Here is a 27,372-nt window from a genome sequence, read left to right as displayed (position 1 = left end):
AGAATAACAATTTCTATACTGACAACAAATGCATTCCTGAATGTGTAATGAATGCTATCAAGCCTACATGTAGGTGCCTGTTGAATTCTTACCTAGAAAGGAAGTTTGCTAGTGGCAAAACTCAAATTCCAAATGAGTTTCTAATGCGCTTATCTGGAGACATTGCTCCCAGACATTATTCTCATCATCTACATTTGTAAAATTTGCAACATATGGTGCTTTAATTGTTTTTAATCATCGAAACATAGGGAGAATGAAGTGTTACAGTGTTTGGACTTCAGGGCTGGAGCACTCACTGTAAATATTCTTGTGCATACTGATTGTTGTAGTGTGCTCCGAAGCTTGTACAAGTTAAATCATTTAGTGTTTGTGTATGTGTGTGTGTTCCCCTGCCACCGCTTGATGAGTAGATTTTTTATCTTTCAATTTACATTACATTATCATTAACTGAATCTTTTTGTTGTTGTTGAAGTTCAATGTTGATAGTGACTGATGTAATAGGTTATGAGGAAAATGAATATTAATAATTATAGACATATTAAATTGATATTTTTATAGTAATTATTGAATTTGAAGAAAAATTTTGACTAGTCACACTGTTTGATAACATGAGAGATGCATTTCTCACCCCCCTGCCCCCCCTTCTCTCTTTTTCTCTGACTATTCCACCAATGCACCTACAAGCCCTTTCCCGTACTTCCATCCTTCCCAAGTACAGCCTCTTGATGCTGTAGCTGTCAGTCCTATCCTATTCCCACGAGTTCTCTGCACATACCAACAGGCACCATTAGCATCTTCATCCACCCATACCCTTTTATTCTTCCCCTTGGCCAGTACAAAACTAAATAAACAAAGATTAATGAATTGCCTGATTACATAAAATGCATCAGCAGTCCCACAAAACATGAAGCATAAGCATCTGGAACTAGAGTTCCAGCTTCCAAAGAAAAAGACACGACTATTTTAAGGGAGGACACTTATGAGCTGAACGTCCCACAAGCAAAGAATGAAAAAGATGAGACACTAAATCAGTAGGAGAAGAGTGGAAGCAAGAAATTGCCTGCACGTTGCACTAATATGTTATTGGTTTTTTTCTGAAGTTATCTGAGGACAGTACAGCAAACCTATATTGGAAATACTAGGCTGGGGTCTGAAACCCACTCATTAGGAGCAGAAGATCACTGTAGTAACTGATGCACTATGCTATTTTATGAGGATATACTTTGAAACCAGATTAGATATAGTCAATGAAAAACAGCTCTCAAGGGGAAACTAGAAAGGAAAATAACAGTGGATTTGAAGATACAGCAGTGAAAGAACAGTGTAGTGAATGAAGAGAAAGTCCTTTAATGCCATGCCAGGAGAGACAATGGACATATGAGGAGTTAATAGTTGTTACAGAAGGTAATACTGAATGTAACTTATTAAATTCCACTGTTATTTCCATCTAAATGCCCGTCTAGCAGCGATCTTAGAAAGTTGTATTTTCCCTTCAGTTTTCATGCAGCATCTACCACCTTTCTGCCCCCCTACTCTCTTGACCCATACATCTTGTTTGAAAAGCTCAGGAATTGACATCTTTTACCTAGAGCAGTACTATAGTAAATAGGTTCTTTTCTTCTGTTCTATATGTGCACACTGGGCAAACAATTAGTCATGCCCAGGAAACATCCAGCTTATAATATATATCACATCTCGCCTTGATAGGGCATTAATTTGACAAGGCAAAGAATCTACAAGTTTCTTCAGATAAACCATATACAACTGAAACCACTCATTGATGATAACATCCTGTAGAGCTAGCAAATTGCGAAGATATTAATTGCTAAGTTTGATATGCTGTTCCAAACATTTTCTATGGGACTAAGATCAGGTATATAGAGGGCCAGTCAAGGTATGATAGGAAGCCTGAGTATTCAACAAAACAGGAATGTATGCATGCGACCCTACAAATATAGTTATCATCTTGGAAGATGACTAGGTGGACTCAAATCAAGGTATTGGGGGGGGGGGGGGGGGGGTACCTCCAAAACCGCACAGAAGCACTCCCTGCATGACCTACACTCCCCCAAAACAATGCAGATTAAACATTTCATTTGACCGTTTGTGCATTTGACACCTGTCATCAAGAGAGTAAATTGTGACTCGTTGAACTACACTACACATCCTCTCTAGTTTCTGAGCTGTTTGGCCCATTGAATACTTGTAACTTTTGGTATCTTTGTGATCAACTACCTTTCCTGAGGTACTGACCTACAAATGATTTAGACGGGGATGCATTCACTGACAGGAGCTATTCCTGTTGTGTTTGAAAGCAACTGTCATCAACAAGACATGGAACTCATGTCTAATCCCTGTATGGATATTTTTTACGAAAACTGTCCTTATGCCATGATACACAGTTGCGAGTGGCACACCATTCCTTGTAGACACATTAATATGCCAACAAATTGGGCAATTAATTCTCTATGTGGTCATGAGTGCATCCAAATATGACAGACATTCCGTAACATCTGCACACTGATCCACCTTATTGATTCCAAACAATTAACTGGCACAAACACATTATCCATTGCCATCAATTTGATAAGTAGTGGGGAATCACACGACTTCTGGGTACTAGTTCGACATCTATAGCACTCCAAAGTGATCAATGTGCTCTTTGAAGAAAATTACTAAACTAACAGATTGCACAGTGATCTTACATTATTGTGGTTTATTTGTCTCATAACTTACATAATCTAAATCATATGATTCAGGTACAGGAGACACATCAAAATTGCAATAAAATTTTACAATAAACACAGAACAGCTGATGTTAACAAACAGCATCATTACAATAATACAAATTTGTTATGCGTACATACAATAAAATCTAACAGTTAATTACCCCTTGCTAAATTAGCATTTCATCTTCTATGAATTCTGCTATTGTATAGCAGCATTTTCCCCACATAATCTGTTGTTGTCTCATTTTTAAAATTGCTGTCTTCATATTAAATATCTTTTTGCCAATTAATGATGATGTAAATAAAATAGAAAGAAACTTCCACATGGGAAAAATATATTAAAAACAAAGATTCCAAGACTTACCAAGCGGGAAAGCGCCGGTAAATAGGCACATCCATACATACACAGCTTGTATCTGTGTATGTATGGATGGATATGCGTGTGTGTGTGTGTGTGTGTGCGAGCATATACCTATCCTTTTTTCCCCCTAAGGTAAGTCTTTCCGCTCCCAGGATTGGAATGACTCCTTAACGTCTCCCTTAAAACCCACATCCTTTTCCTTCCCTCTTTCCTGACGAAGCAGCTGCCGGTTGTGAAAGCTCAAATTCTGTGTGTGTGTGTGTTTTATTCATTGTGCCTATCTACCGGCACTTTCCCACTTGGTAAGTCTTGGAATCTTTGTTTTTAATATATTTTTGCCAATTAACTTTTTTTATATATTGTCATTGCCGTATACTGTAGACTCCATGTATATAATTGCAACTAGTGTGCGCTTGCATAAAATTATTTTTATTTCTTGTGTTGTATGTGTGTTTAAAATGATTCTCCTCAAATAATTTTTGTCTGCTGTGTAGAAAGATTATAATTTCACATATGCATATGGAGGGAACAGTTAGGATTTGTAGTTTTCGAAATAACGGGTGACAGGACTCTGCTTGCTGTATAGCACACATTTATCTGACAATTTTCTTTTGCAGTTTCAGTATTCAAGATATGTTATTTGAACTTCTCCAGATAACAGCTTCAAAATAACTATGATTAGTAAATTTTCATGTACTCAGGTCAGTGTAAATTGCTAGTATTTGCATTGCAAATGCAAAACTGCATAGTTTATTTGATAGGAAGTCAATATGTGTATTCTAGCTTACGTTCTTGTCCACATTTCATTCCAGGAATTTGATCATGTTAACTTCTTTCATAAGCTGATTGTTGTGTTGTATTATTATCATGCTACTACCAAATGAGCTTAACTCTCTAAATTAACACATAAGATTTCTACTCAAAATGATTCCCTTGCTCCTACATGATATCTGTATCTAATTCTGAGTGAAATGTGTGTTGATGTAATGGAACTCTTTGTTGTCTTTACCACAGACTAAAAAATTGTGCATACGGCTATCCCACAAAACAATACACAGAAGGCTGTGACAGAGGATATAATGGGGAATGAACTGACAAAAACAGTATTTATCAGCACAAATAATTAAAATTAAAAGTCCTGTAGTAACAGTCTATTCAGTTTACGAATATGTTCCTATTTATGTTTCATTTCTTAAGACTTGTGTTTCTTGATAAGACAGAATACTATACAGAATGTCAGTATTGAGAAGCTATCACTACCATTGTTCAAGAATGTACCAGTTTGTTACAAGCAGTTCACTTCAGAGTATTATCTTTGATTGTACAACATTACTTATAACTGACTGATATGCAGGCTGAACACAAACTTCACCATTGAAATTTTGGAGGTTGTTTGGGGATACTTTCTAAGTATTTTAGCATAAGGGATCCATGGTATCTGGTGACTAATTACACAGGAATAATGTAATTGACTTGGTTTGTCACCCCAATTATCTTTATCTCTGTGAAAATACCTTCACAACAATAAAAAAAAGCCTGTAATATGCAATCACCAAAATGAACGATACAAAATAAAGAGTAATGCAACAACCCTCGGATGCAAAAGTACTGCAATGTGATTGCTGTCACTGCCCGGACAGATCAGCGTTGCATCATCGGTCTGCTCTTCCATTGGTTTTGGTGAACCCGTACACGAGATGCATAATGGCCATCTCTCTATCAGTGAAGCTATCCATAACATTGTGTACTGCTGTTAACGAACAACTAACACTCTTGGAAAAATAAACCTATGACAGAACCAAGCAGTACTGAATGAAATTTTGAGGGTGAAGAGCAAAGTAGGCAACACTGTTGTCAACAGAAAATACTGTGAGTGGAACACATTTGTTTTCAAACAATACATGCTTCATATACCACTTAAAACTGCATTGCATTACAGATGATGTTCTTGTTGTTGCGGGGGTCCTACAGCTGTCACCGCATCCAGCATCTCTGCCGCCAAACACCTTGATCCCACCATTCTTCCTCATCGTCTTCTCTCCATTGCTTTTTGGGCACCCCTTAGCCACCCTTTCCACGGTCTTGTGGATTTGTATCAATGAATTTTAACCTTCAGATTCATTTTTGAGTCTTTTAATTATTCTGAAGGCCTCTCTAGAAATTTGTTTCCCCACTTTAATAACAAATTATGCCAACTTGTAGAGGTTTGTAATACTTCTTGCATAATTTTTTGGCAGTTCCCCTAAGCACAGCACCTTAATAATAGCTTTAGTGGCACTGTGTCAAATGTTTTATCAAGTTCTCTGAAGGCCAAATGATTGCTTAGATTCCATTTTCACTCTCTTCTCCATGATCTGTCTTAGGGTAAAGATGTTATCTACATATGAGCTTCCTCTTCTAAAGCTACTCTGTTCCTTTTCATTTAGAATCTTCTCCATTTTTGATTTTAAAATCCTCCTATACAGCCAGCTAACTGTACTTGTGACACTTACGCCATAACAATTGCCACAAACTTCCATGCTTCTTTTTCTTATATATCGGGCTTAGATAGGCTAAGTTCCACTGTGCTGGAATTTCTTCCCCATATCTCATACATTAATTAAACCTCTGACTATTATGGGACAGATGTTGCTCATGGGAGGTTATCAGAGAAGCAATTGGAATTATTTGCGTGTTACTGTTATGCATCAATGTTCCATTGGTGCTGTGCTGAAATTTCTTCCCCATATCTCATACATTAATTAAACCTCTGACTATTATGGGACAGATGTTGCTCATGGGAGGTTATCAGAGAAGCAATTGGAATTATTTGCATGTTACTGTTATGCATCAATGTTCCATTGGTGACAGGGAAGCCAACTAATGATTAGCAGAATTCTGTTGCAGGCTGTTCTGTCCTCAAGTTTACCCTTGTCTCCATATTGTCCCATCGAATTAGTTTACACCTACAGACAGGCAACCCAATTACCAGATTCACAGAGCCTGCTGCCTTGTGCCATCACAGACACATTAACGACATGCACCCATGAACTGATACTTGCGACATCATGAACAAAGCCCACACTGAGCAGCTGTAGTGTGAATTCCAGTGTTGGAGAGATGCTCTGTCCACCGACACATCTGTTTATATACATTTTGTAGTTTTTGCGCAGTCATCTTCTGAAACCCTGGAGGTACTTATGAATAACCCTGCAAGTCCTATCACCCACCCCTTGGAAAATGAAATGGTGGGAAATACTCTTTTCATATTGTTGCTTCTGAATAAGAGACTAATTATAGTAACCATAAGTTTTTAAAATAAAAGTGGTAGTCAAAGGATTAAATAACTTACTTAGATATTCATACAGAATGCTTGGACCATACCGCACTAATCCCGTTGGACAAATTCCCAATTTTCATTTACGTAGCCACATTCTGTCCTCTTTCGCAGTTATTTTCTCAACCTCTTCACCGCCTTGGATCTCCTGTACCACCCACTTTATTTCCTTGTACTCCTGTCTTTTTTTTCTGTTAGTAGGCCTTTAAAATGCTTCTCTGCCTGACCAACACTCAGGATGTTTGCTCTTTCTTTTACTTCTTTCATCAGTCCTACAACTAATTTCCTTGCTACCACCATTTTTGTGGCCCCATGCATTAATCGACTTCCTAACATTTTCCTCCAAGCTTTCATTTTTCCCTTTGCAGATGTCCTTTTTTACTTCTCTATTCATTCTATCAACAAGGCTCTATCACATTTGTCCCTTGTTCTCAACTAGTTACTATAGAACATGCTTTTTTAGGTTTATTTTTCTTCAGTGTCTTGATCCCACAATTACAGATACAGAAATAAACTGGGATGAGATATCAAAGAAACATAATTACTCTGTCATGAGCCTCAGGAGACTATGGGCCCTTATACCAAGATACTCATGAAACATCTCTTTGCAACTTCTGAAATTTTGTCAGTACAGTCCAGGTTTACCCTGTAAACTGTAGCTTTTGTAACTGTTCCCAAAAATTTGGATGTGAATTATATGTCCACAGTCCAATAGAAAACTTGTATTCGTCTCTTGAGAATAAATAATTACACAATGTGTCCTCTTTGATACTTTAGTTTTAGCATAGATCCATCTACCTCTTTAATGTTATTATACTAAAAGAACTGGCTATGTATTTATTATTTTTCTTTTATAGTAGCACAATAATATGTTAACAGCCAATATTTCATCATACAAAGTACATTTATAATTAAACTTATATGCGTAAATACAACAATATTACAAGATTATGAGTACAATGAACTGTCATAACATATTTACAAAAGCTATTTTGAAGTGGAGGCATGTAAGATTTGATATAATCTGCTAGTTGCTTTCATAAAACTCTTCCTTCTCAATAAAGAATTATTTTCTGAGAAATATGATGTGGTAACTCACCCACAAATAATATTGTGCCACAAAAATTAACAATGGTGGCAGTTCATCATGAAAAGCTTCAACGTATAGTACACGCAGTCACAAGTGCTACCACCTTACATAAACATCTCACTGACAACATATGATGATAAATCATTTACTCTGTCTTTTGTTTCTTTGATGCAGATTCCTCTGTTTCATCATCCTCATCAGTCTGAAAAATAGGCTTTGGCTGTGTCTTTGAGTAAGCTGGAGAAACCCAATAAGGATTCTCTGCAGCCTCTTTAGCAAAGCGAAGTATGGCTTCTCGTGGATCCTGGTCATCTTCCACACGTTTGCTTAAACCTAGATTGCGTATAACATATGAACTAAGAGTACCACCTGACTGTGCGACACGGCCACCTTGTCCAGAAGAAATGGGCAGATCAGGCCTCCTCGACTTCACAGGATCATGCCTGTCCTTTTCCATTTGTTTTCTTATTGACTTTGGCTTTTCTTGTCGGAACATGGGTAATGCATGGGGTGTCAATATCTGCTGAGCAGCAACAACACCAACTTGTTTCACTTTTCTGTGCGTTTTAACTACACATAACTTAGCGCCCCTAAGGCTGCGCTTTTCATCATAGTAAACTTTCACAGTCCCATTACCGCAGCCAACAAATATCTGATTTAGCTTTGGATGCCAGAGTGTTCTTATCACATGAGAATCTGTCACAGAGATTTCATTAACTTTTGTAAATGAAGAAGTATCATAAAAAAGCAGCCTTCCCGATGTACTGTCTTTTTTCATATTTTCTCCAGTTATCAGCATACGATCGTCAGGACTAAACATACAGTCTGTTGTTGGATAGCGGGAAAACAAGTCTTCAAAAACAGTAAGAGGCTTTTTGAAGGCACGAATATCCCACAATTTCATGGTATCATCACAACTGCGAGTGGCCAATGAATTTCCTAAATATGAAAAGCAAATGCATGATATTTCTGAACCATTCTGATGAGCCCCACGGAGCATTAATGTTGTGTTGACAAACATTTTCCGGTGATCCCACATCTGCAATGACCCATCAATACAACCAGCAGCAATCAAATATCCGTCACGGTTATAAGCACATGCAGTTGGTGCAGTTTTCAGTCCATTCTGTGCTCGGCACTTTATTAAACTTTTGTGGAGGTTTGGTTTCTCAATGTCCCAAAGACGTAAGGTACTATCTTGAGAACAGGTCAAAAATTCTTCCCTTACTTTTGGATGCCAGCAGCCACCATTCAGAGAAGCTGTATGGCCTTTTGTTCTCGCCATATCGCTTATATACTGATCTCCTTTGACACATTCTAGAACTTCGAATCCATCTCTATCCAGTACCTTCGCCTGTGATGAACTTGACACTACTAAAATAACATCACCAGTGATGGAGTACTGTAAACTAAGAATTGGATGATTTTCACATGGCTGTAAAGTTCGGAAACTTTGCAAAGAAGCGTCCATGCCAGCAAAATCCCAGAACCTTATTTCATAGTCGATGGAACCGGTAGCTAACCTGGCACCAGCCGGATCAGCCGCTACAGATGTGACAGCTTTTGAACCATGCAGCATTTCTACTTCATGGCTCATTGGTATACTTTTTGTAAGATCTTGCTCGTCATCGCTATTGTCTTCATCACTACTGTCTACGGCATGATTTCTTTCGGCACTGGGGTCCACTCCTAATTTTTCAGTTCTATCATCCTGCGTGGATGACAGATCTTTTGGCACCGGAGGTCCAATTAAGTCCTCTTCATTCGATTCACTGTCGGAACTGTCGTTAGGCGAAGGAACTGACGGATCATTTGACAGAGAAAGTGGCTTCAGTTTGTCAGTAGTTTTCTCAAGTGCATCTTTGTGTCTTATTCTAGCAGTCTCCGTTGCTTCAGTGACCATCTCCTCGATGTCGAACTGCTTGGACTTTTTTCCAAAACCACCGAAACCCATAACTTCGTAAATACCTTTCGCCTCCGTGTCTTTGTATTCCTCATCTTTTGTTGTATCGTTTTTCTGGTTGCTACCAAAGGTACCGAAAGTGCCCACTGTCTTTACGGCACTGGTTTCTTCGGCTGGATTTCGTAAACAATCAGCGTTTATTTTTCCGAATATTATAGCTTTGCTTCTCTTCATTTTGATGCTATTGCAAAATGAGTTTTTTATTTGTATAACTCAGGTAGCTTACATGAGATAGTTCATCTCAATATGAACACAAATCAAAACACACATTACACACATGACACAAAACACGTCGCTGTATTACACTCTCCACATTACTAGTCCTAAAAAATATCAACAAAGTTTCGATATTCGATCACACCGATATCGAGACACACTTGATCGATATAAGTGACCTCGAACTGCAGATGACACCAGGGTGTGTGCAAGTGCATGAGTCATTGAAGTTCAGTGTCAGTTATGAGGTGTGGAAGTGCTTGTGGTGTCATGTCAGAGGTGGAGTAGAGCACTAAGTATTAAAAATGGGCGATTCTGCAGATACTGGGGACATCCCCCCAGTTTCGGAAAATGTCTCAATAGTTGACTTTTCGGCATTTGCTAGTTACTTGAAAAAAGCAGCAACTATTTTGCTTCCAGAGGATGACGATGCCATGCCTCCAGCATTAAATGCTGCGTTGAATGACAAAAGTAATCAAGAATGCATTCAAAAATTCTTAAGCGATTCCCAAGTGTCAATACTATTTGTTCAGCGTATTTCATCGAAAGGTAATAGTTTACATCATTGTCTTTGAGGTTACTTGAAAATATAAAATCGGCACTTGATTGATTTATACAAGTTGGTTGTTGTGAATTAGCCATTAATCTGCGTTGTAGTTTTCTACAGTTTTTGGTACAAAACAATACATTGCTAAATAATGTCTTTACAATGTCACCAGCAAGCCGGGACACAAACTTTGAAATAAGTTACTCGTTGAGGGAATGCTAATCTGAAGGAGTGGAGGGAAGGGGGAAAAGTCCGTTACGTTTTAGGCTGATGTCTCGTAGCTTAAGTTTTCCGCACAGCTGGAGTGCGAACGACGACGTATGCAGAAATGTACATGTTACCCTTATCAAATGATTTTGAGTATCAGTATAAAGTCTGTAAGAAAACGGCGGAAAGGGGGTTCCGCCAATATTCGATATAACTTTCTCATATTCGGTTTTACACCATTTAGTGCAATAGTATCCGACACACATTACAGGAATAATATATACATGTAGAAAATAAGGGAATAGACTGGCATAAGGTGACGATAGGTCAGAAATTATAAAGTATTTATGTTGAAAAACATCAGTTATGTGATTTTATTTTCTTTGTAGCAGATGGATGACCTATGTTTTCTCACTTTAACATTTGTATTGAGCGAATAGTTTGTCATACTCGTTACAGATTTAGATTGTTGTGTACTAGAGCCCTTCCCCCAAAGGGCTTGGTTTCCAGCTGAACTGTAATGTTATTTAAACCGTATTGATGTGCTAATCAGTAATAAACACGTGAATTTGTTTTTGTACACATTCTGACAGTGCGAAATGGCTTTGTATGCCCCCTTGAAATTCCCAATGCACTACTAACATAAATTGAGAGAATTTTTTTGCTGCATGCAAGAGTGAATGCTCATTAAATGCACCATTGCTTAGCTGGATCTGGCTATTTATGGTACATTGCATTAATAATTGTTCCATAGATCATGAGTACATTGCATAATGATGTGGAATGTGTCATTTTAACATAAGTTTCCTTTACACGGTATATTATTTCCCTCTTTTTTACAACTACCACTTCATATCTAAAAATTCATTTAGTAAGTAGGTGTTGTCAATCAGAATTTTTTTAAGATGCTGGTTGGCTGTCAGGCTTTTAATAATACTTGGTAAATGACTAAAGATTTTTGTGGCTACATAATTCACCCCTTTCTGTGCCAAAGTCAGATTTAATCCAGAATGGTGAAGATCATCCTTTATTTTAATGTTGTAGAAATTCACTTTGCTATTATTTATGAATTAGGATGGGTTATTAATGACAAATTTTGTAATTATGTGTATTGTGAAAGTACTGAGAAAAACCAGAATTCCATAAATCATGGAGGGACGTCAGCTGTTATTCAAATTACATACTTTTGTCCAATGAATACTTAGTTTTGATGATGAATTACGCCAAAATATGTTGCCATATGAAAGCAATGAATGAAATTAGGCATACTAGGCTAATTTACTGATATATTTATCACCAAAATTTGCAGTAACTCCAATAGCATAAGTAATAGTTGAACCTAAAAATTTCAGCATTGTTTCTTCCAATTCAGTTTCTCATCATTGCACACACGTCGAAATTTTGATATCCCATTGTAGCAACAGACTTCTGTTCAAAGTCTATATTTATCAACGGTGTTATGCCATTTACTGTACAGAACTGTAAATAGTGTTTCTAAAAAGTAATGATGAAATTATGTACTTATATTTGCTTGCTGGGTAGGTTTATATTAATGTTTCATACAATAGCCTAATGTTTTTTTAGTTTTAAAAACTGTTTACTGCACTCACAACCTTGTTTCGGGCTACGGCCTCACATTTTTAGGGCTATTTATTTGTATGTGTCTCATGTAGAATGTTGTGAAATCTTGAGTTTTAAATCCACCAGACATCAGTAACTGAGGACAGTACTATTTTGATGATTTGAAAAGTTGTAATATTTCAGCTTGACGTACCATTTGTATTTTGATCTGTTCGTATAGTAATAGCATGAACAATAAATGATTCACTTATGTTTCAATAACAATTATTGTCCTCTAATTTACCCAATGTTCAGACATTTTAGGGGTTTTCATTTCCATTACTATCAAGCTAACTTCTGATATTACACTGAGTCAATTTTTTTTTTATTTTTTCAAAAAATACTTTTTTTTTGAACCACTATTAGAGTACCTACTTGATTGTGCTAACATAAAATTGTATAAAACATAATTTTTAAAAATTAAAAGAAATAATTTTTTTTTACAAAATGCACCAGGTTTTTGAGAATGGCCCATATATTAAGAATAATAAGGGACACCATTTTTAATACCACCCCAGTTAGAGGACTCTGCTGATTTTTGCAGACCTGTGTACTGTTAATTTCAACTTTCTGCATTCTTCCAGTTAGATATGAATTATAAACCATTTGTGCACTGTCCCACTCATACAATAATTCTTAAGCTTATCTAGATGATAAGAGCGTCTTCTTGTTAAATAAAGTTTATTAGTTTTTCATGCAAGTAGAGAAGATAGGATTAAAGTTATATTGTAAGCAGTCAACTAATATCTTTGCTGTATGTCAAATGCCCCAAGTGCAGCAGTATTATTAGGCTCAAATGTATCCATGGTATAAACAAATCTGAGTAAGATCTGTAACTGTCTTAAGAATTTTATAAACACAATTTGCTGCTTCAGATCTGACCTGGGAAACTGCAATATTTGTTGAATGAGCATGTTACATATGCATTTGTAGATTGGTGCATAATATACTGTAAAATAAAAAGTAGATGTAATTGGTTATGCTGTTCATAAGTAAATATTAGCATTAACACTTTTTTGAATATAAGTGAGACAACAGTGCTTGGGCACTGTAGAAACTCTGCAATATTTTGATGTTTAAATGACAAAGGTATTGATATACAGGGATTGTGGAGGTGATGTTAGCCTGTGAAGCCCAGCTATTTTGTGTAACCTTAGCCAGAGTAAGGGTTAAAATTGCCAGAGCTTTCCTTATCTAACAATTCGTACAACAAGATAAATGTATTGTGAAGTTTTGAACTTTTGAGGCCTGTTATGAAATGACCAACTTTAGAAGCCTTGCTATATAAATTATTCTACAAAGTACTCAAAGATAGCTGTGTAAAATTTAACTGTACTTACATCAACATCCTAAATAGTAAACAAACCTGTCCCTGTAAACACTGAGTGAATATAGATTAGTAGTTGAATTTACAAATGCTTGTCTTGTCTAGAGCATCATCAGTGTCAACAAATGTTTGCAGTATTTAGCTCTTATCACCAACAAAACATGCAAGGCTCCCCCCACCCCCCCACCCTTTCTCATTATTTGGAAGCATATAAAGAAAAATTGTTAAGGGTAAGCCAGTTAGTAACACTCTTTTGATAATGGACTTCGTTTTGGACTACAAACAGAAACTTAGTCTTCACACACAATCAGTGAATTGATTTACCCTGGAAATTTAATTTCAAGTTTGTGTGCTGTATCTTCTTTACTCCTGTTCTCACTAATTTTTCTCCCCAGATACCAAACTTAGGCTACTTCCAGCAAGTCCTTTGTTGATACTGACAGAATTAGTTACCAGCAAATCCTAAAGTTTTTATTTTGTCTCCATGAACTTTATTTCCTTTGACAGATTTCATCTTACTTTTCTTTACTGCTTATATTTAAAGACTGAATGACTTGGGATACAAACTGTGATTCTCAATGACTCCTTTTGTAAGTTAGGTACTGCTTCTTTTATCTTCTTATTCTTCAATAACAACTGTTATCATTGTTTATAAGATCCAAAGACGTATGGTATGTTCTGAATGATCTTCAGTTTTTGTAGGGCTTGCGTGTAATATTATGTTATTTATAATTTTTACTTTTGAACTGTCTTCCCACAACTGAATAAAACAATCTTCGTGCCATATGCATTTCGTCTTTATTCTCTTCAAGATGGCATCAGTGGCACGTTCCATGGACAGTTTTTTACATGTTATGTTTTTGTTCCATTTTTGGTGCTGTTCCTATTCTTATAATTGCTACTTGGGGTTTTTGTTTTTCACATTTCACAGCACTAGGAACTGAACACTTGTTTTGATGCAATGAAGCGAAAAAAAACAGTGTTTAAATTTTCTGTGTTGAGTTATGTTGTCCAGTTAGTGCTTTAGTTGTTATATTGTTTTCTATTAATGATTGTATTACAATTCATTTTTCTGGAATGGAATGTCGTATGTATCTACTCAGGAACCAAAAACTTCTTTGTCCTGATAGTAGTTCGTAACAATTGAAATGAAGGATCAGTCGAACCTGCGAATACTAGATATTGCTTTCACCTTGTAATGTTGTAATGATGTTGCACATTACTTCTTACATGCACAACAGAAAGGGAACACAACATTGGCTATATTTGTTTTGCGACTTTATTGGTTTTTAACACGTTGATTGTCATGAGACAGATCTAGTGTATTTTGCAGTGAACACATAGTGCTTAGTGGGCCGATCACTCAGTTGCAGAAATAATTCAAAAGCCAAGATCGCTTAAATACTATTTACTGGATAACCGGTTTCAACACATTAAAGGTGCCATCAGCAGATCTGAATGTAGATTAACATTTATAAACCATTTGGATATAAAGATACATGAGGCAGACCAGCTGACATAAATTCGTCACAAAAATTTAAAAAAAAAACTGCTCTAATGGTCATTCTTTTCCGTAAGATATGTAAAACCAAAGTCACAAGATAAAACTATTTGGTACATGACTGCTGCTCGACTAACAATGGTCAGCCAACCGTTGTATGTGAAAGAGATTGATGAAGTGTATGGAACCCATACCCGTTAAGACTAAGGGGGACGTTGAACGTATAGAAAGAAAGGCAGGACAAACATTCACAGGTTTTGTTTCTGTCATTGATGAGCATCACAGAAATACGGAACTGTCAGATGGTTGAAGATACATGCCAATTATCCCACAATAGGTCACTTATAAAGTTCAAAGAACTGGTGTTTTTTAAAATCTATGAATGACTTTTGGAAATCAGCCACACAGCCAGCCTCAGAACGGAAAAAAAGTCAGTGTGCTTATCATTCTTAGTATATTATAATGAAAAAATCTTTTTCACGTGTAAGTCTTTTTCACGTGTAAGTCTTTTTCACGTGTAAGTCTTTTTCACGTGTAAGTCTTTTTCACGTGTAAGTCTTTTTCACGTGTAAGTCTTTTTCACGTGTAAGTCTTTTTCACGTGTAAGTCTTTTTCACGTGTAAGTCTTTTTCACGTGTAAGTCTTTTTCACGTGTAAGTCTTTTTCACGTGTAAGTCTTTTTCACGTGTAAGTCTTTTTCACGTGTAAGTCTTTTTCACGTGTAAGTCTTTTTCACGTGTAAGTCTTTTTCACGTGTAAGTCTTTTTCACGTGTAAGTCTTTTTCACGTGTAAGTCTTTTTCACGTGTAAGTGATATAAGAGGTTATACACCTTTGTCTTCTGTTTTTCGTGGTAAAGCATTTCCATAGTACATCAAATGCTATATTAGTTTCTTAGTCTGATACCTTCTGTGAAGCCACAGAAAATATGACTAATATCCTCCTCATATGAAGAAGTGGTCATGTTCAGGTGGTAGTATGCGGTGGTTATAATTAAAGTGCGGCTACTCACGGAAGTCCAGAGTGGGCTGTAATTATTGTATGGCAGTGAAATTACTAGATATGCTAATGGGTCAGTTTGGATCTGGTTTATACTGGGGGAAAAAAAAGTTTCTAATTTTGACAGCAAGATGCAAATCAGGTCAACTCTCCGGTTTTCATATTGAACAAATTATGTAACTGATTAATAATGAAATCAGCATTATGCCTTTCTCACTTGTCTGACCTTTTCTGCCCACAGCTTGTTCCTAATCCATTACACATGGAAACATTTCTGTATGTCTTTCTTTTATTCTCAGTGCGAGGTTTGCAGATGATGGTGAAAATTGAAACTAATTCTTTTCCAGTGAAAATCAGTTTTGCATTAATGCTCTAGGCTATCTACAAAGTTTCGCTGCCATACGACAATTACAGCCCACACTGGACCTCTGTAAACAGCTGCACTTCAATTACAACCATGCGTAATTTAGTGAGGGATCTAGGAATTGTGTGAAGACAAGGTTAGACTAACTGTAGCATGCCTATAGGTGTTCAGGCAGTCATTTTTCTCGCATTCAATATGCAAATGGAATGGGAAGAAATTGTAATAAGTGGTACATTGGGAAATACCTTACCCCATGCACTTCAGTGGTTTGCAGAAAATAGAGGTGGATGTAGAGCTGTAACTGGTAATTGAAGAATTAAAAACCAATATGAGGCTACAAGTTGTCCAGGAGGAAGCCACTGTCCTTTGTAATATAATTTGTAACAACAAAACAATCAATTTTTGACAAAATAATTTATTTGGATAGATAAAAAAACTTGCTCAACAAGCGTTAGCAGAAGGCACACTGCAAAAGGAGGTTGTAACTAGGCAAGCTTTCGGAGTCAGTGGTTCCTTCTTCAGGAGAAGGGTTGAAGAGGAAGGAAGAGGGGTGATGGAAAATGATTGGAGAGGTCTAGAAAAAGTGGTAGATTTCGTGGAAGTCAGCTAGAACTGTTGGTCAGACTGCTTGTAGGCAACTGCATTGGATAAAATTTGAAAACCTGAGAGCTTAAAAGTGGAAGTCAGGATAATATGCAAGACAGAGATTACTGCTTGAACATCATGCATGAGTTTATAAGAGTGAAAAGCTAAGTGCAATGTACTTAAGAGGTGCCAAGGGGGTGGTGAAAAATGGGACAGGTAAGACAATTAAAGATGTAGAAAACTAAAAAGGGCGAAGAAAAGAGTAGTTACTGTGCAGAAATGCTAAGATGGAAAAAATTAAGGCCAGGTGGGTGGTGAGAACCAAGGATATTGATGCAGCGGTACTTCGGAGTTATGAGAAAACGGTGTGTGGAGAAGGACCCAGACGGCACGTGTAGTGAAATAGGCCTTGAAGTCACGGTTATGTTGTAGAGCTTGCTCTGCAACAGGATATTGCATGTTGCCAGTATATACCCTCTGCCTATGCCCATTCATCCCCTTGATAGTTGTTGTTTTTTTAGGACTCAATATTTTGTCAGTGGTACCACAGGGAGCTTGGAATTTATGTATTTTATTTTCAGTATCAGAGTCAAAATGGAAACCTACAAGACAGCTTAAATAAGAGATTTGAAAGACTTATTCTAAAGTCGAATTATCCAAAACTGCTTTTGATCTGACTGGATACTGCTCTCGGAATGCCATTTAAATTTTAAAGTTGTATTTCTTGTGATGAAACGTTTGTACCAGCAGTGAGAAAAGAGCTAAAGAAGAGAGCTTCAACTGATAGCTATCCTTATAATTGATAATGCTCTGAGTCATCCTTGAGAGAAACATCTGAAGTCCGATGGTATACATGTACAAGCACTGTGACAGCCGTAATTCAGCCCATGGACCAGGGAATTTTGGAATCAATTAAATGTCATTGACATTCACTTCTCACCTCCTTGTTGAATGACTCTATTGTGACTTTGCTGAAGGCGTGGAAAGCAATTGACATACATGTTGTTGTTTTCCAAGCAGCTGAAGCATGGGATAAAGTGGAGAGCACTACCATAATGAAGAGCTGGAGAAAATTGTGGCCATCTATTGATGCTGAGTTGGATCCAGTAGTGAGTGACAGCAATGAGCCAGTCAGTTTGGAATTATCAATTACTTTGTGCACTGACATATTCCACAACCTGGAAGGAGGAGAAGAAATTGATGATGAAGACTTTACTAAGTGGCTGAATGAGGAAAACTGTGATATGGACGAAACTTTAACAGATGAAGAAATAATCGATAGTGTGCAAGAAAGTAATGATGAAAGTGAAGAAGAAGATACAGGAGGAGAGAGCATGAAGATTTCTCACACTGCTGGTGCTGAAGCTGCTGAGGTCTTCCTGGAGTACATTATGCAACAACCAGATACATGCAGTACCGATGTAATGCTTGTAAAGCAGTTAATAAAGTATATCCTCTGTTTTAAAATGGTATCCTTGGGTTTAATAAAGTATGGTACACTATATCCCCTATGTTATCAAAATAAATGAATAAAATAAATTTCAGACACTCAATAATCTGGCACCCATATGTGCCAGGAATGTTCGAATTAGCAAGAGTAGTGTACATTTACATCCCCAGAGAATGAAGTCAATGTTAATATTAAATATAGTAGGTTACAGTCCACACGTCTGTGTCACATTTGTAACTGAGCCAGGATGTTGTAAAATTAATGGCAAACTCTGACACCTTAGGATACAGGGCTGGATCACACACCTTAATAAGCAGTGGTCAGTTACATACCAGTTACAAAAATATGTAGTGTCTGCCCATAAAATGAGCTAAGATACAGCTCCATATCTGTGGATGCTCATGTAAGACAGATTTCTATAAAATAGTTGCATATACCATTGAGAAAAAATATTAGGTGTTAAAGATCTAATAGACACATCGCTACAAAATAAAATAAAAATGCAATAAACCTAGCACGACTCTGCAGAGTACAAATTCATCTTAAAAATCTGCTTTGATATACAGTATTTTATGTACGGTATTGTTACACCATTAACACGAAAAAAAAAAAATAATGCGCAGGAGCGATAGTGGGTCTAGTAGCATGTGATCCATTGAGGGTTGTAAGCAGACTATTGGCTATGCATGCTTGCTCAGGTCACAAAGAAAGGTGACATGCCGATAGCCGGTGCAGGGATACACAGTTACATTAAATAAGACCATGTAATATGTTAAGTTATACAATCTGTAAATAATGGATAAAATAATTAATTATACCTAATATCATAACACAATATAAAAGTTTAAAAAATATATGCATAATTTATAAGGTGAATACTTCTAAAGTTTTATGGCCATCAGTATGTGATGTAGATAAGAGACCAAGGAGGATGGAAAGTGGTATACAATAAATAAATAGGCTGCAAAATGAGTGCAACAACGTTACTGCACAGGTAAGCGTGCAATAGCCCGACATCTGTGCACATGGGCTACATGAAATGACTGCTGCAAATCTCCAGCCAACTTGAATCATGAAGATATTCAGCAGAAAAATATGTTTAATTACTACACAACAAATAATAAAACAATGAAACAGAAGAGAACATTGACTTGGCTGCAAAATGAGCACACCACCTTCACTCCACAGGTAGGTGAATTGGAGCCCAAGGTAGGAGTTTAAGGTATGAGAGAAGCAAAAGAGGTATTGTCGGCCAAAAATGTCTAGCAGGCACAGATCATATGTCCAGTCAGCATAAATAACCACTACATTACTAAGTGCAGTGACAAGACACACACTATAAAAGATCGTGTATAATATTTTAAGTATCCCTATTAAGATCACGCTGATTGTTACGTACCAGGTCTGGGGCTTTCTTATTGGTGACTGTAAATATCCAGTTCATCTTACAAGCCCATTTTTCTATATCTATAATTTCATTTTTTCTTATGCTCAAAACAGAACCACATTAGAAACTCGTCAGCTTTCTCGGCTGCATGTTGAGTGATTGCTGGAAAAAAGAAATCTGGTGGAACAGTCTGTACTAAACAATGATTGCCCCTAGAATCTTCCTTGTACTAGTTCCTTAAGTTATGTAGCAGAATGGGATGAACATGTCACAAGTTTTAACATGCAGGTGATCTTGAAGTTTCTTGATAAAGATGATTCGTTCATTCCACAGCACTTTGTATCTTATAATTCACAGAAAGCTCTCACTGGAAGTATTCCTACAACAGGCTTATGCTTTTTCATCAGTCAGATCTGCTAGTATCTCAGCTGATCAGTTTTTGACCAAATAGGTTAGTGAAATGTGAAGAGACCCTCAGAATATCGCCAAAAACTTTGTTTAGTACACAATGCTGCAATGCTGATTTTGTAGTTTTCATATTCTGTTGTTTCCTAGTACTATTATACAGCGATCAAGAGTTAACCTTGGCAAGAAATGTCAGTGAGTGTTATAAAGAGAGAGTGCTACTCAAGATATAGTGCAAATGTTGAGTTGCAGTAGGCACAGCTAAAAAGTAAGCTTTCAGCCACACACACACACACACACACACACACACACACACACACACACACACACACACACACACACACACACACACAATCGCGCGCGCGATGGTCAGTCTCTGGTTGCCGACGCCAGTCTGCAGTCATTGGTGTTCTCTAATTCAGCAGCTTTTTCTTTGTGCCTGCCGTGACTCAAGATTTGCACCATGTGATGAGCAGCAATCTATCCTTTTCATAATATTGTCGTAATTCCATCTGGATTTGCCTTTGTGGGGCAAGAATTGAGTGATGATTATTTGCTGTGCTTAAAGGAGCATTCTGAGCTGTTCTCCCTGCTGCAGGATATTTTTCAGGGATATGACTAGAAAGTGCTTATAGTGGCCAGATTGATATGAATTATGATGAACAACAACAAATAATGGAGCCATACTTTCATTAGTTTTTTTTATTCTGAATTTCCATACTTCTTTTTTGATAGTTTTATTTTAATAATCCCTGATGTTCATTTTGCATTTGTGAGCACTTGAATTCGAGAAAGCTGCTATATTAGAGAGAAATCAGTTCTGTTGCCACAGTGAGTAGTATAGTTTGTCTTGTCATTTTTTATTTCATCAAAGCTTTTTCTTGCCATTGGCGTGGCTGTTGGGTACAGATTGAGTAAGATGCTAGATATAAGGGTACATTTGTACAGCAGCCTTGGTGCTGGCACCTCACTGATGGCTCAGGCATCTCGTTTCTTGCTAGGCAACTTTATCCTGTGGATATTGGCATTGCTAGTTAAGTGGATTACTTGAAGTGTATCTGATGACAGTAATAGTGGTTCATTCATGCTGAAAAACCGAGCAAGGTGACACTGTGGTTAGCACACTGCTGTTGCATTTGGGAAGATGACAGTTCATACCTTTGTGCGGCCTTTCAGATTTAGGTTTTCCTTGATTTCTGTAAATTGTTAAATATTATTGAACGAAGGTAGTTTGATTCGACCCAACATTATTGATGTGGTTGCTGTGGAAGAGCGATTTATAGGCCTACTCACTCTGAGGTAATATTTCATCAGTTTTTATCGACATCTATTTCGTGTACCCCATCTGCCATTTATATATTCTTGTACTGATAATGTTGCTAAAAGAAGAAAATGACAAATTAAAGAAAATGGAACATAATTTCCAAAATGTATTACACCAGATATTATCTGTGTTGAAATGGTTGATATGATCTCTGTGGGATCCATATCAAATAGGACTATCAATAGACATTGAATGTATGCAAGGAAGGGCAGCATCAGTGATCACATAGATGTTTGCTCCACAAGAGCATCATGCAAAGGCAAAAAAAAGTCTCAGCTGCCCCCCCCCCCCCCCCCCCCTTCTCTCTCTCTCTCTCTCTCTCTCTCTCTCTCTCTCTCTCTCTCTCTCTCTCTCTCTCTCTCTACCTACTTAGTTTTAAGTACAAGTAGTAAGTGAGGAATACAAGAATACACTACAGACCTCTACATATCACCTTTGCAGTGACCGCAAGGACAAGGTTAAACTAATTATGACTTGCATAGTGGTATTTAAGAAGCCATTTTTCCCAATGTTCATATGGGAATGATGTGGAAAGAAATGTTAATGTGTGGTCCAAGTGGAAGCACACTCTGCTATGTACATAAATTGTTTGCAGAGTACAGACGTAGATGTAGATTCAACAAAACAAAAAATAAATTAAAAATGTTTGTCAAATGAATGGCTTTCTTGGTTTTCTCAAATATTACTCAGTACGTCTTTACAGCAAAACTTTCGGTGAGTCATGAAAAAAAAAAAGTGTGAGTAACAGTGATACTTCTAGGCATAATTTGATTAGAATTCAGTCATGTTGAATTTTTTAATTGACAACATTTTTTCTTTTGACTGCAAGCATTTATTGTAAATCCTAATATCTAAATTTCAGCTTCAAATCATTATCATGTGGTTTAGATGCTGAAAGACAGCAGCAGTATACAACAGATGAAAATTGTCGAGGAAACACCTTGAAGACAGTTCCTCGGGAAACATTTCCATCTGTTATATGTAGATTGTTATACTAACCAACACTGACAAGGCATACAAGATCACATCCACTTTTTTTTTTTACTTGTGTTGAAAGTTGTTGTGTGTCAGCCTCTAAACCACTTGATAACGAATGAAAGAAAAATTGCAATTATTGGATTTACAATAAATAAATTGGTGAATGACAAAACTGTTGTCATTCTTAAGATACCCTGTTTGATCAGACTTTTGAATCATTCCATTGACGTTGTTGAAGTGGTAAAAGTCAATGGAAACAGCACGTGAGGAAACCTCAAGATTATTACAGGAGTAGTTTGATGCTAGAACGAGTGACAAAAGGTGGAACACTGTAATAATTTTCTGTTATGAAGACAATAGCTAGTGTTCTTAGTGAAAGATCACCCAGGAAATTGAGTTGGGATTAATTGTAACTGACTGGACAAGGATTGTGAAACTGTCAAGTACCAGTGAAGCCTCAGTGAGCTCCATAATTGTGCTGTTCATATTGCCAACCACACTGTGGACAGCCTAGATAGGTTTCACTGTATAGTTTGGCAGCTTTCCTATCTAACAATAAATGTGAGAATGACTGTTTGGCGTAATTGTCTGTACATTGCGAAGCTGTCAACAACCTGAAGGTTGGTTTGAATACCACAGTACAGTGGTTTACTAATCTTGGTCCTGCTGGAGGTGATACATTGTTGGACTCAGAACCATTGTGCAAATAGGCAGTTTTCATTTTAACGAACAGTGCTAGAGATAAAAGAAGTGCAAAGTGACAGATAAAAATTCCGGGACTGACACAGGATCAAACCTGAAGCCTTTGTGTCTGTGGTCTGGTACTTAACCACTTCCTTTATGATTTATATTAGATATTTCTAAAAGAGATTAAGCAGCTGTGCCACAATTTGGATCTGCATATGATTTTACAACATTTTACTCGACATAGTTGCCATCTGCACTTTGATACGGTAATGACAATAAACTGTCTTGAGTGTAGTATCATATTCACACATTGTCTGCAGGAACTTTCTTTTATACATTGAACTCAAGAAGCATAATTCTTTAATCTGTTGCAGATGACGACAATGACCAATCAGGTGAAGGTGAAGGTGAAGATGAAAAAGATGCAGTTGCATATTACATATCAAATGAAGTACGCTTTACTAACCCTAAAATGTGCAGGTAAGGCTGTGTTTGTTGCATATGATTTTTAGTTGTGTTATGTGTAATCATTTTGTCCTACATCCTTGTTGTAAATACAGTGACGTGCCAAAACATTATGATCAGGTATTTAATGGTGTGTTGATCCACCTTTGGAATGCAATATAGCAGCGATTCTGTATGGTATGGATTTGACAAGTTGGTGGTAGGTTTCTGAAGATATGATGCATCATGTACCTGTTTTCAGATCACGAAATTACTATATATTATGGGGTGGGGGTTTTTGAGTACAGAGCTGATGCCCAGAAGTGATCCAGATGTGTCCCATCAGTTTCAGATCAAAGTTGGTGGTAAAGAAATCAGCAGGAGGTCACTGTAGAAGATTGGAAGTGGGAAACACAGAATGCGCCAAAAATAAAAGATTAGGAAAGTGGGAATAATTGTATGAAAGTTGTTACAAATAATTTGTTTTTAATGAAAAATAAATTCTGATATTTGGCATTGCTATTAACATTTCATCAAATCACATTTTGTAAAGGGACATTTGATACCGAGCATAGACTCCCTTGAAACTTAACTTTTGGTAAGGCTGATGTGCTGTGCTTCATAGCCAAGAAAATGCTGATGTTCACTCAAGTTCTTACACTCTGATATTACTTGCACAAATATTCATAAAGTGTTGTATATTTCACATTAAGAAATGGAATCGCAGCAAGGGGCCCTTCTTTTTCTTTTCACTTAATTTACTTGATGGTGGAAATTGGGTCATATTTTCTAAAGATGACAGATCATTGAAGTTCTCTCTCTTTTTGAACAAAGCGAACTCAGTCCAGTCTACTTCATCAGAATCAGTATTAGCTAAGGAAACCGGATCCAAGAAATCTCCTTCACCCATGTTGATTACCATGAAAAGTTTTCCTACCGTAGCTGTGGTCACCATCTTTTCCAGTTCTTCAGACACCATACATTTAATATTATTTTCCTTTTTCTCTATAGTGCCAGAGCCTTGATTGGAAGGCATGTAATCATGACCATACTCTAGGAACTAGATTTCAGTGCTTTCAAGGACATCTTCTAAAGTAAGCAACATTAAAGCTATCATCACATGATTTCTGTTTTGTCCAACACAATAATCGCACAACAAAATGAGTTTATTTTTGTGTGTGAATCCTGAAGTCATAACCTTCAATACACAGGATGCCACTTCACTACCTCTTTGACCAGCTAGGCCCAATGCCACATGCACATGAATGATTTGCCTAAATCAGCATGTATTCCCAAGCTACAATTTGAGAGCTGTTGTGAGTAAAACACGCTGCTGTGCATTAGTGTAGATGTAAACAGTAGCTTGTTACAGATCTATGGACACACTGCATGTCTCACTTATGGGCATTTGTAAACATGATTTTCATCAAGCTGAGTGTTCTCAGTGTTTTCATGATGAGATTGCAGTGGAGACATGACAGATTAATCAGAGGTAATTTTAGCCTGCATACTCAGCTTATCATGTAGATAATGTGTGTCATTTCTTGATTTCTCCAATTAAACACTGCTGGAAAATTTCTTGAAGAGGGTAGAATATTATTTGTAATTCACTGAAGAAGTCACCTGTTTTTCTTTGAAGAAGCATACATACAGCTTTTATTTAAGTCCAGGCTGAAATATTCTTTACTTGACCTCATTCTGTTGTAATAACTTTCTCCTCTGGAAAACTATAAATGTGTGCTTTGATGTGATTCACATTATTGTTGAACATTTTTTATGAGCATAAGAACTTGGCTGTATCTTCTAGAGTCCTTGTACGTTGTTTTCCCCTTTTTAAGTTTCTCTTAAAGAGTCTGTAGCTGTCGGGAAGGAATTCCTAAAATGTCTGAACATTTTACTATGTACTTGCACACAACCTCCTGAACCGTTAGGAGCTGTGTAATGCATGCTGGCTTGCCTTCTGCTCTCACAGGGCTGATCATATGTACTGTGACATGTTCTGGCAATATGAGTTACTTCAATGCACCCTGTTAAGTATGTACCCTGTTGCTCTTCAGTGTGTTGGTAAAACTGGACAAATAGAAGCTCCCTGTGTTAGTATAGCAATGATTTGCAGGAATATCTGCATTTACACACCTTCTGAAAACAAACTTTTATAGTAGCAAGAGAATAATGATAGTGAAACTGAAATGGTGATATTCTTTGTAGACATTGTACCATCTAGTGCAAAACACAATACTATACTTCTGGTTCGAACTAAAACAACACATGTCACTGGCTGCTTAAAAGTAGCAGCTGTCCCTTTGTACATTGAGTATGGTCTTCCATGAATTCTTAGCTGTGAGTTCCTTTTTAAGTCAACATCATTTCCTTTCTTCCAGTATCGTGTTCCCCCTTTTCTGATCATATATTGTGCTCCTCAAACCACTGTAGTACAATTCTGGCCTTGTTATTTAGAAAATTGTCCTGCTGGGTGATGCTGTCATTCTCGGGGAAGACATGTAGCTTAAAGGAACGCAGGTGGTCTGCAGTAATGTTCTCATAGTCCACAGCTGTTTTGGTGACTGATTATTTCCACAGGTGTCATGGAAGCCCAGGTGAATGTCCCCCGTAGCATAATACTGCCCTTACCAGCATGAGACTGTGACAGTGTATATTCCAACCAGCCATTTGCATTGATGATGGAGTAACTGAACACAACCTTCAACCTACCCGGGCATGACCATCGGCCTGGTGTAAGAAGAAACAAGATTCGTTTGGTCAGACACCATGTTTCCATTGAGCCACTGTCCACACTTTATACTGCAATTGTTATTGACAATGTTGTCAAAATGGAATTTGTAATTGACAATGACATCAACATAGCAAACCATAAGGATAATCTGGTGCAGAGCCCATTTGCAACAATGTAATTGAAACAGTGTGCTCCAAAACAGTTGCGACTAAACCGGCGTTGTCATTAGACCTTTGCTGTTCCTCCTATTTCATTGAGAAAGATCAAGCCTCTGACCTCCATATTCTGTAATGCACTTGCAGGCTTTGAGACTTTGCACAGAGAGACTAGAATTTTGATGGGACACATTTATTTTTTTTTCATATGCATTGTTTAATATTCCCCGTTATATATACTGTTGTAAGAGCAAATTGCATGTAACGATTAGATAGGTTGTGAAAAATGTCAATGACTTTCACTTCTTTATGGAACTAGCTACATCGTAAACATGAGCACCACAGGCTTATGCTCAACACCATTTTAATTTACTTCTTTCTTGATCAGTACAGGTTTATCATTCTTACCTACGTGAGGATATAAGACTGTTAATGTGATGTTTCATACTTTTTCATATTGCTTATAATGTTAGACTTTTAGATTTGACAAATTGGGCTTTAAATTTGATATTGGTTGATTGATGCACAGTTCCTTCATTGAAATGTTGTGTACTCTTGGAAAATTGTACAGAATTCTTTGACTGTCAAGTGATCATAGTTCATTTCTGATTGACATCCATGACTTATTATGAATAAGGCTTTGTGTGATATTCTCTTATGTATGTGTTGTGGCCAATATCAGTTTGATCTTCTGTGATTTGAACTTTAAGAAAGATACTCTCTGAGAGCATGCAGAATGCAGTTTCATGAAGTCAGGTTTCACTGGCTTACCATGTACTAGCTGAAGTTTATGTTGCTACTTCAGACATGACACTGACAGATATAATTAGAACACTAAGGCACTGTGGACATAACCTCTTTAGAATGAGTATCTCCTACAGTTTTACCAGATGAAGTGAATTTTCATGTTGGTAAACCCGCATCTGTTGTGCGATTTTGGAGTCACTAGTTTTTAAAGTACTTAAGATTGTATGTATCTTTTGA

General features: G+C 37.0%; 2 protein-coding genes across 2 annotated transcripts in view; one reads left to right on the top strand and one right to left on the bottom strand.

The window, feature by feature from the left end:
• Window positions 1-7,229: 7,229 nt before the first annotated feature.
• LOC126354952 (gastrulation defective protein 1 homolog) lies at window positions 7,230-9,906 on the bottom strand. Its single transcript, XM_050005033.1, has one exon. The coding sequence runs from the start codon at window positions 9,631-9,633 to the stop codon at window positions 7,642-7,644; it is 1,992 nt and encodes a 663-aa protein (XP_049860990.1). The 5' UTR covers window positions 9,634-9,906; the 3' UTR covers window positions 7,230-7,641.
• Window positions 9,907-9,962: 56 nt separating this feature from the next.
• The window catches only part of LOC126354951 (dynein heavy chain, cytoplasmic-like), a 217,351-nt gene continuing 199,941 nt past the window's right edge, over window positions 9,963-27,372 (top strand). The window contains 2 exon segments of the mRNA XM_050005032.1: window positions 9,963-10,224; window positions 23,430-23,535. Coding sequence (XP_049860989.1) covers window positions 9,981-10,224; window positions 23,430-23,535 — 350 coding nt within the window. The 5' untranslated portion in view covers window positions 9,963-9,980.

Source organism: Schistocerca gregaria, chromosome 3 (genome assembly GCF_023897955.1).
Source record: "Schistocerca gregaria isolate iqSchGreg1 chromosome 3, iqSchGreg1.2, whole genome shotgun sequence".
Classification (NCBI taxonomy): Eukaryota; Metazoa; Arthropoda; class Insecta; order Orthoptera; family Acrididae; genus Schistocerca; species Schistocerca gregaria.
The sequence above is the reverse complement of the archived record's forward strand: the minus strand, read 5'-3'. Positions and strand labels throughout refer to the sequence as shown.

Coding starts and splice junctions, on each gene's coding strand:
- LOC126354952 (XM_050005033.1), bottom strand. CDS start 9,633: ATGAAGAGAAGCAAAGCTATAATATTCGGAAAAATAAACGCTGATTGT.